General features: G+C 31.8%; 1 protein-coding gene across 1 annotated transcript; it reads left to right on the forward strand.

Annotated features, from left to right (window-relative positions):
* Positions 1-266: 266 nt before the first annotated feature.
* Positions 267-8,383, forward strand: LOC129233118 (uncharacterized). The gene is made up of 5 exons (XM_054867178.1): positions 267-354; positions 3,032-3,161; positions 4,236-4,378; positions 5,738-5,819; positions 8,214-8,383. The coding sequence occupies exons 1-5, from the start codon at positions 324-326 to the stop codon at positions 8,353-8,355; spliced, it is 528 nt and encodes a 175-aa protein (XP_054723153.1). The 5' UTR covers positions 267-323; the 3' UTR covers positions 8,356-8,383.
* Positions 8,384-11,046: the final 2,663 nt, after the last annotated feature.

Consider the following 11,046-nt stretch of genomic DNA (forward strand, 5'->3'; position numbering starts at 1 on the left):
TTATCAACAGAAAAAAAAAAGAAATTTTTTTCTCAAACCCTGCCTTTTATTTATTTTTTTCTCAATTCAACACTGTATTATAAGGTAACATGTTTGTTGTCACTTTAAAGCAAAATATTGAATAACACGCCAACGTGTTTTATCTGAAAACCATCTGCCAAAAATCACTACATCACATGTTTCCCAGGCATCCGTTCTCACTGTTATCGCTGCCATATCACCAATCCATTAGCAGATCTGCATTTCTTAATGCGATAAACATTTAATATAAATACGATCTGAAAAGAGCAAGCTTCGCTTTTATTATTTCAAAATTTATAACCATGATCGTAGGTCTTCTTTTCGCCATTTTTGGTAAGAAAAGCGTTAACTACAACTGTATCTTTTTTAATTATCTAATTTATTTATTTATTTTAATGTTTCATTCAATGGATTGCATTATAAGTCTTGTAAAATTTTTACCTTATTGCAGTTTATTTTTTTTCTACAAAGTTTTACATTTTGTACACGCAGGAGAATGATATGGTATTTTTTTATATGCAATATCCCGACACATAGGCTGATCGTGCAAGGGGGCAAGGCCCCTCACTACCCCCTAACTTCCAAAAGGAGAAAAGGAAAAAGGCCTTACTCCCTTACTTTTTGACATTTTGACAGGTAGATTGATTTATTCTACGAAAATAAAAATTTCAAATTTCAAATAAATGAACTTTGCAGGTATTATTTCATAAGAATAAAATTTTAGTTGAAATGGGATGCCTGCGGTGGTCATGCTTCTAATGTTCTAACGACATTCCAAATTTTTTAGATGACGCTAATCCAATAATGTACAATTCAATATTACGAAAAACAGTTGAAAAAATCAACTCTTGGAGGTGCACCTGGACTCCCCCCCCCCTTTTTTTGGTGCGCCAGTCACCTACGTGCCGACAACCCCCAGAGACTGTAGTTTAGTCCTAGTCATAGACTCATCATGCCTGGAATAGTCAATAACTGAGCTGGAGTAAGATGTCATCTCATTGAAGCTGATAATGCCTTCAAAAATATGGCTAAAATAAATTTTGCAGCGAGAGACCTCAGCAATGTACGATTCAACTCGTAAATTGAAGACAAAGCTTGTGTAATAAACAGTGAGTTACCGCCCTTAAGTCAGGGCTAAAGCAGAACTACACGCATACAGTTCCTTCCATATCGTTCTGCCTTAGTCCTGGCTTAAGGGCGGAAAATAATTGCATATAATTTTGTTACAATAGAATGAAAAAATATTGTAATTAGCGTTTTAATTAACTTTTACGTGTGATCTACTAATGTCCAGTTGTGTATATGCTGTATTTATTTATTTAACAATAGGCAATATTGTATTTTAAATGTTATATAAAGTATATCAAGTGTACTTAATTATGTTTAGTTAAAAATTTTACTAAATTATTTCTTCATTACCTTATTATTTATGAATGTCTTCAAGAATTAATTCTTCTATTTTTCTTCACAGACTCAATTGACTTTTTGTATAATCCTTCGCTATTTTATTCAATCATATATTTGTAAAATTTCAGTAATTTGTTTATTTACTTATTTATTCGGTTATTGTTGCGCTATTTGTTCATTTATTCATTCATTTGAAGAAAAATATTTTTAACATTCAAATAGAAAAAATTCAGTAGGAAATATTTTGACTATAACTATGTCTGAGAGAAAATGATAATTTTCGACTTTTTTTTTTAATTTTGAATGCAAGAATTCACCGCTTAGACTAAATATGCCAATACAAGTTTTGTTACAAAGTACATGACAATGTGCTACGCTATTAAGGGAGCGTTTTCTCTTTAAACCGGTCAACCTATCATCATTTTTTATTTGGACATGTCGACGTTACACTATGCTTACTATTTTAGCACATTTTGCTTGTTTTCTCATTTTAACCACTTTTTATAACTGAAAATAAAAGTTATGGATTTATCATATAGATTTAAAAGTAGTGATTAACGCAATTCTTCACTTGAAATTTATCAGCTATTTCAAAATAGTTGAAATAGTAAAAAAAAAAATAATAATAAATGTTTACACTGAACAAAGTATTTTTAAAATTTATAATTGAATTGTTTTAAAACTTAATCATTGCGGAATGGAAAAGTTGTTAGAATATATATCATTTTTAAACTTACAGGTACAAATGGCAAAAGCTTTTTAAATCAGTTTTTAGTCAAATTATAATTAGTTTTTACGTATCAGTCTTTTTTTCTATGTCTACAAAGGATTGTACATTTATTTATCCGATTTTGGAGCAACGTAGACAAGTGTTGGTGCTTGTTGTTTTCTAATGGCGCCCAAAAATATAGAATGAATATGCGCTATCGTTTGCAGTGATCAGATTAGCAAAAACTTTAGGTCCAACATTGTTTTTTTTCCCCGAGAGTGTTTGAAACGTTTTCAAATCTTAGTTGCATCTTAAAATTTATTATTATAAATAAATAGCCATACTTACACAATAGTTAAGTTATGTTTTTCTCAAGGGCTAAAGTAAAGTTTAATTTTAAGAAAGAAACATATTTAGGTAGATGTATCGAAAGGGTTCTCTTCTCTTTTTCTCTCTATTTCTCAAGGCGAGAAAATTCTCCCGGACATTTTTAAAAGAAGTGAAAATTCTCTTCGGGAATTGAAGTTTTCAAAAACAAAAAATACCATAACACTGTAAAGGTTCTATAAAAAGCTTACTTTTTAGAATGAAATGAGGAAGGCAGGTAAAGAAGAGATACATAGCATTTTGATTTTTAAATACTTGACATTTTGTATTATTTAAAAAAAGTAACAAATATTTGAATGTATACCTAATGTTTTTACAAGTCTTATTACTAACATTTTATTTTTCATATTTGAATACAGTAAGTTTTTATTTGTTCAAAGCCACATAATACGTTACAAAAACCAAATGTGTAGTTCTGGTTTACAAAATGTGAAATACGCATGAAGAGAAGAAATATATTTCTCTTGTATTCAGATATTAACATTTTCTTAACGTATATTTTCCCAGGCGTTTCCTGCACTTTGGCTTCGGCGTGCTCTGACGTAGAAGCAATGAAACAATGCATGCCTTTGGGAGAATCCGCCTGGTACAAAGACCAGTGGCCACACAATGCCCATGAACTAGATCTGTCATGTCGGTAATAATAACTTTTTCTTTCTTTTCTTCTGCGTCTGACCACAGTAAAGTAATCTCCCTTATCCTCTGCACATTACACGATCCAGTTGTTCATACTCACTGCAACATTGCTTTATTTCTTCTATTAATCTGTTTTAATGGTGGTGAACGATGAACTATGGTTATATATTGTCAATTTGAAGCAATATGGCTTAGACGATTAGTAAAAGCAGAATTATTGGACTCTTGAATTTATATAATCTGAAAAGAGAATATTTTGATTAATTTAAAACTCAATTTTAAAGATTTGAGTTCAACCAGCTTCTGGTTTAAAAAAAGTATTATACAAATGAAAAAAAAAAATTTTTTTAGACATTTATTGACAAATATATTTAATGTTTCATTCACCTACCTTTAATATATGAATATGAAAGAGTCAAAATTTTCTCTTTATATGATATCCTGAACTTGAAACCGCGTCTAAAAAACTGCTGAATATTTTGAGCTCAAATTTCAGATACCAGTATAAAAAACTATTCTACATTGTTTTTTCATGAAAATATAACATGGTTTCAGATTATATTTTGTTTTCCGAACATTAATTTCATCAATCATAACAAAAATCTAAAATTCATTTTTGTTGTAAGAACTTATGTTTCTTTCGTTGGGTTTGTTCATAACTTATAACAAAATAAATAATAAAACAACAAATTTTGCCGCACCGAAGGCCGTTTAAGTGTTATACACCGAAATATCAACAATCTATTGAACATTACGAGGTGCTTTTTTCTAATTTTTATTTTAGAGCAACGGCATTATCAAATTAAACAAAACTTGGTTCACAAAGTTTTATAATGATGCTGATCACAAATATATAATAAAAGGGGGAGGAGTACAAACATTTTAGTGTTAATGCATATTATTGTATAAAGACAACCACTAACAGCAATTAAATTACTTAATCATGTAGGGTACACTATTTCTGAAGAATAACACCTTATAAGTGTAACTTGTGTTAATAATCTTCGAAATTAAACAAGTAATCCGTATTTTTCCACGACTGTACATAATGTTAGTATTCATTTCCTTTTCACAGCAATGTACAAAAGGAACTTGGATGTGAAATTGAGTTTGGAAAACGCTGCCCAAACAGCATCTTTGGACAGTCTCTTCAAGGATTGAAGCAACTTGAAGGAGTATATGCCGATTTGTGCGGCAATTCTCATCACTTCAGGAAACGTATGTTACTTATCGTTAGAATGATTGTACTGCTGTTATGCAGCTATATAATGTTAAGCTCTTTTCTTTATTTCCGGCACTTTTTATCTAAAAGGGTATAGGTAGTTAAAGTATACAGTAATATACATTATGGAAAAACTGATTTGCATATTATGTTCAAAAACCATGTCAAACATTTTGCAGATTAGAGAAAATACTTAACATGATTGGTTTTGATTTGACATGAATGATTCGACCGAGCGTTTAAAATAAGTTAAAATTGGTTATCTTGAAAGAGAAAAATACTCTATTTTAAGATGATGTAAAAAAGATACAGGATTTATATTTCAAGGATATATAAATATGGCCTACACTATAAATCTTCAAACACATTTTAAACGCGGACTCTTGTCCCCTTTTTTATGAAGCTTTGAGGCACTTGAGGACAGTTTTTAAAACACTTTTCAGATAGCTTTGAAAACACTTTTAAGACATACATGAAATATACCGCCAGCTCGAGGACTGCAAGTTCTTGGCTGGAATTGACGGAGCTGACGGTGTATTTCATGTATTTTTGCCTTAGCCCTGGCTATAGGGCGATAAATAACTGAATAAACTTTTCAGACAGCTTTCAAAACACTTTTAAGAGCACTTAATTGGTTCAGCTAATTTTTTAACACTTTTAGGAACGCGTTTGAAAGCATTTTTTTAACTCTGACGCATGTCCTTTTTCTTAGAACACTTTGTAGCTTATATTTTGAGACACTTTTTACAACACTTGTGTCACAATTTTGCGGATAAGCTGTCAAATGTCATCAGGCAATGGACGTTCTTCGATCAAGAAAGGTCATTCTTTTTAAAAGAACTTGTCAACAAAGATTCAACGGTGATTCAACGCAACATAGTTTCCAGTCGTATCATATCGAGACAATCTATTTACTGGTAGTCAAGGAAAGCTGTTGAAATACATGTGTACGAAAGAAAGCGATGACTTCCCAAATGTGCCCCTCGATCTGTTCTCAAATGTGTTTCCAAGTTTAAATCAATAAATGTCTGAGCAGGAGAAATACGGAACTGATTCAGATAATATTTTAGTTAATTTTTCTATTGATGACACAGATTCGGAACTCATTTTCGTGCCCATTCAGGCAACTGGAACACTTTTTCTCAAGTAAAGTGATTCAAACCTGATTCCAATGAGTACGGAGAATTTGTAGTATACCTACTCCTTAAAAAATCATTTTGTCTGGAAAACGATCTGGAAATAATTCACCCGACATCTCAGTGGCCTTGAAAATACTTACGAATTTTATTGTGTTTTTAATTAATATTTTTAATCTATGTATGCATGAAAGTATAACTATTTTTCTTCCTTGATAGAATTCTTGGACCATGTGCCTTGTTTGAACAGCGTAATTCAAGACTTAAGTTCTACTTGCAGAACCAACAATGAGATCAACGAGTAAGTCTATTTTACTATTCAATATGGATTTCTTTTCTTTTTCTGAGTACATATTTGTACTATTTAAAGTGCATTTACCTTCAGCTGGCAAGAGCCTTTAAAAATCATATTTTTGGGGGGGGGGAATATCGAAAATATCATCATTAAGTACAAAGATTGGGTAGAGAAAATATGTGACACTGCATGACAAACTGCAACTCATCACCAAAAGATTGATCTTCAATCGAAGTCAAATGTTTCATCAAATTAATAGTTATTATAAATGACTTTCATTTTTTGCTCTTTTTACACTACATAAAATATGTACTTGAATTCATAATATAAATTTTAAAAAACCAAACGTAAATATTACCTTCATCAACAAGCCATTGAAGAATAAGATTTAAAATTTATTGTAAAATGTATAAACTGTACATAAGAGATATTTTAATCTTATCCTAGTCTGGTGGAACAAATGCCGCAAAAATATATGTTTATATAACTGTTCAAAAAGGCCGAGCATTGCTTTTTCTTATTTATAATAATGTATAGATCTAGGGCACCTATATTTGTTTTAAAGTTAAAATTCTACCTTTTGTAAAACAAATATACATATTATTGTTTATTTTCGAATAAGAGTGAAGGCTCATTTGGTTTATTTACTGTCTGGAAAAATTAGTTTAGGTGCTTTGAACATCAAATTAAATTCATAGAATCCGTATTGTCTAGTCTTGTTAAAAATGACTCTATCATAGACATTTTTCAAAGCGGGTTAGTTCAATACGTAGATCATTTTTATACAAATGCTGAAAAGTTTAGAATACTTATTCATAAAATGGTTTTTCCTCTTTCATTCCCTAATTTTTTTATGAAAGATTGAAGATCAGAAAACAATCGCAAAAAAGCTATATTTTCTTCCAGATGACATTATTAATAATGCTGAAATAAACAAGTAAAAAATAAGCTTAAATTTTCAAGAAATAATGTCTAGAAAGTTCCTTGAAATATCAACTACTTAACTGAACCTTTGAAAATGCTTTTTAAGATATCTGAATACCGTACATTAACTACATCCAAGTCGTTTTAATCGTTTGAATAACTGTATGCTCTTTTATTTAAACGATTACTTTAAGATTTTCCTTTTTGCCTACGTGAACGAAAACTAGAGTTCATACGAAACACTTGAAATAGAACAAAGAAATGTACATGTCTGTGTATTTTTGTTTTCAGTCTTTTTTTAAGAAAGAGGAGTTGCGTTATTTACGTAGTAGAATCCAAATATTCAGGGACTGTGGTGGCCAATCACAGAAAAAACCTGTAGTTAAAATAAAGCTGCATGAAAATTTCCTCTGTTACCCCTGTCTTCAAAAACCTTGGACAGTTTGGCCCATGTCATGTGATTCAATTGCGGGCGAAGACAGTTCTTTTTCTAAGCAAGTCAAAGGTCTTTAGCGATGTTAGAAACATGATTTTTTTAGACTAATGCTGTTACATAGAATTTGGCCAGTGTTTGATAATACCTTCAGATTTTGGAGATTCTCAAGAAGTACGTAATTCCATGATGGCGCGATTAAAAGTGTGCGAACATCCTTCTCGAAAAATGAGTTCTGTTGTCAAAAAAACGCATATTTATAAGACGGGACGCTCGAAATTTGTTAAAATCTCTTTTAAAAAAAGCTGTAATCACTCCTTCTTAAGCCTCAGACACGGTATCAGAAGTTCTGCAACATTCTTTGAGAAGGCTTTTGAGATAGATTTCATATTTTCTTCAGACCATGAAGTCGTAATTTGGCCAGCGCACTCATCTTCACAGACGGATTCTTCATTCGTAAACCTTCAATTTCTCCATCGTAGCAGTTAATAGCAAGCTGCAATTAATCTTCGGTAAGCCTAAGCTATGCTACAGGGGTTTTGCAACAATCTTTGAGCAGGCTTTTAAGATAGATTTAATGTTTTCTTTAGTCTGTAAAATCGTAAATCGACCAGAGCACTCATCTTCAGATAAAGATTCTTATTTGTGGTTACAATGTCGGCACCATTTGTAAACCTTTAATTTCTCCATCGGGAAACATTACAAAATTTTTCTCTGGATCTCTCAAGTCTCTGAAGGTGTTTAAACCAAATGCTTACAAAATTAAATGTTACAGCGTTTTCCTTCAAAGCCATGTTCCCAACGTCGATGAAGAGCTTCGCTAACGTATATAAAAGAAATATTGTCCGCGCTTGCAATTGAATCACATGATGCCAGCCTATCCAGAATTTCTGGAACTGACAAAAATGCATTTCATAGTTTTACTTTACATAATTGCCTGTCATTGACCCTGAACTTTTAGGTTCAACTGCATTAATACGTTTATGTACAGTATATTCTAAAGTGTGTTTTCACGTTTACACATGACTTTTCTTTCCATTTAGCTGCAACACCAGTGTGCAATTCTACAGGAACTGCGTCTCCGAGGGAGTCCATAAATTGTGTGGTGTTGAAACTCAACACGTGTTTGACCTATTAATAGAACCACTGTTGCCTATTTACGCAACTCAATGTAAGAGTGTTTAGGCAATAAATATCATGGTTTTTATCTTAACTAGGTATTTTTCTCTATTGTACATGTATCAGTGTTCTGACACATAATGGAATACATGTAACGAAGTTTGTGGGGTAGTCTATTGCCGTAACTGTTTTTGATTTAAAGAGAAAAAAAAATTAAGCAGCAAAAGTTGATTGTATGCTTTAAATCTAAACATTAAACAGAAACTTAAAGAACACCGTATGTTACGCGCGTAAAAGTATGTTACGCGTAGTATTGCTCTGCTAGCAGGTACAAAAATATGTTAAAAGAGAAATGTAGCTCTAACCAAATTTAATCAGTAAGTTACTGCTCCTAAGCCAGGATTAAAACAGAACTACATGAATTGTACCGACAGCCTGTTTATCCCATCCCGGTTATCCCATTCATTGTTGTAGACTCATCATTCTGGAATAGGGAATAACGGAGCTGGAAGCAGATGTCATCTCATTGAAGCAAAGAGTACCATCACTCTGTTGGACTCTCGTTTTGGATGTTGGAACTCTCAGCTTCAAAGAGACGACATCTGCCTCCAGCTCGGTTATTCCCTATGCCTGACTGATGAGTCCATAACAAGGACGAAACTGAAGTATCTGGGTAGAATAACTGGGCTGTGGGTGTATTTCATGTATCTCACCAGTTTTCTTTAATAATTTGATTGAGCCTCATATGGTGCATCTTTTCAACACAAAAGAGTTTAATTTCATGCTAATTTGATCTTCTACTAGAATTATCCTCTAGAAGAAATGGCACCCCCCCCCCCCCCTTTTAACTATGACATGACAGCAACAACAATAACATTAACAAAAAATAGCGAGAAATGACTGTGGAAAACCAAAAAGAGAAAAATAATCATTAAAATTTCAAGAAAACTAATTCCAAAACATAGATTTTTCATCTATAGTGTAAAAATGGAAAGGTAGTATTTGCATAATTATGAATTCTAAAGCTGTTAAAACTATTTTTTATATTACAGTTTCCTAGTTTCACAGCTAGTTGTTTTGCCTCGCAGTTGTTTTAAAAATCTCGAACACTCTCTACGAAACAGTGGCAAAGAAAAACAGAAAAAAAAAAAAAAACAGTATACTTGTTTAGGTCTCAGTTTCGTCTGATTACTTTTCCGAGAACTAGTTAGTAATTTGAAAGCTATCGATCCGTTTATTCATATCTGAGAAACACTTCTCCTTACAGAAGATTTAAAATGGCATCACGTTTCCAATCACAGAGTGGATTTTTATTTTCACACGTAGAATACCAGAGTTTCTGTTTCGAAACTTAAGGTAATCTTTTGCTTAGTGTCTGTAATAGCATAGATAAGCACTTGGAAGTTGTTTTAAAACTATATCACAAGTATAATTCTAACTATTTATTTCGCTTTACTATTAACGCTCAATTTTATTATTGCCTAATGTGTACTTTACGTTTCTTATGACAAAACTAAGTAGTTTTTAGGCTCCTATTTTTTATAAAGCATTTTTTTTAATTTTGATTTACCTTGTTTTAATGCATTTTCACCCATTTATAATACCTCTAACGAATAACATTTAAACAGAGATCTAAGTGAGATCTACTCATACTTTTACAACTTTAAAAGATAAGAAATTATAAGAATAAGAATTAAAATAGAGTACTGCGTGATATAAAATCTCCTTTCAGTTTGCTTAGGCTGCTTTTTGTAAATAAAATCATAAGGAGGGTGGTTCCAATAAAACCATGCACACCGAAAAATCTAAATGCGCATTTTCAATGTAGAATAGCAAAAAAAACGCTATATCGTGACTTTATCGTTACTAAAAAGCCTAACTGATAATAAAGTGTTAACATCAAGCAGTTTGTCGTCAACAGGCAATAGTATAGCAACAGTTATTATAAAACATTCTTATTAAAGTTCACAGATCTTATTTTGCAGTAAGTTTCTTCGTAGTTAACTGAAGGTTATTAACAAAAAAAAAGGAAATTTTTCCAAAAAACCTAATATATTTTGTTGACAAATTCAAAAAGAAAGATGTCACTGGGTACCGTCGTATTTTTCTGCAATTTGATAACCCTATAAAAGTAGATTGTTTTCCAATAAGGCCATGATTGACATTGTTAAGACTGGTATCTTTATTAATACGCAGAATGATCAAGTGGAGTATATGATTCTGTGCTGCAAGTGCTTAATATATGTGCAAAAACTACAGCACAGGAAAAATATTTTTAAAAAAATCAGGACTGAACAAGTGCCCCGAATGAGACGATAAATCTTTCACCTTTGCATTGCAGTCATAGCGGAATTTTTCTTAAGATTTTTGAGTTTATGAAATGGGGGCTTAGTATGTTTTTAAATTTATAATAAAGAATATTTCAAGTTTGCTAGCCCTTTTTGGCATTCTATAAAATTGGCCTTATTAGGTATCCGTGTTCCTAATATGGTGTATTCGCACCTATTATCGACGAAAAACAAAACGATGATTCATTTAAGTCACCAACAACATCTTTCACTCTGTCCTTTTCTGGTGATTATTTTCGCCATAAGCTCACAGGCTCATTAATCTGTTGTAGCTGATGCAAAATCGTAAAGAGTTGTAAACAATAACAATTGAAAAACTCACTGGTGGTATTTGAAGAATGTCAAAGTCACAGAAAAGGGTGAACTTTATATGATGATTGGGTTTAGCATACAACTTATATTTCTATTC

This window comes from Uloborus diversus, unplaced genomic scaffold (assembly GCF_026930045.1).
Source record: "Uloborus diversus isolate 005 unplaced genomic scaffold, Udiv.v.3.1 scaffold_174, whole genome shotgun sequence".
Taxonomy (NCBI): Eukaryota; Metazoa; Arthropoda; class Arachnida; order Araneae; family Uloboridae; genus Uloborus; species Uloborus diversus.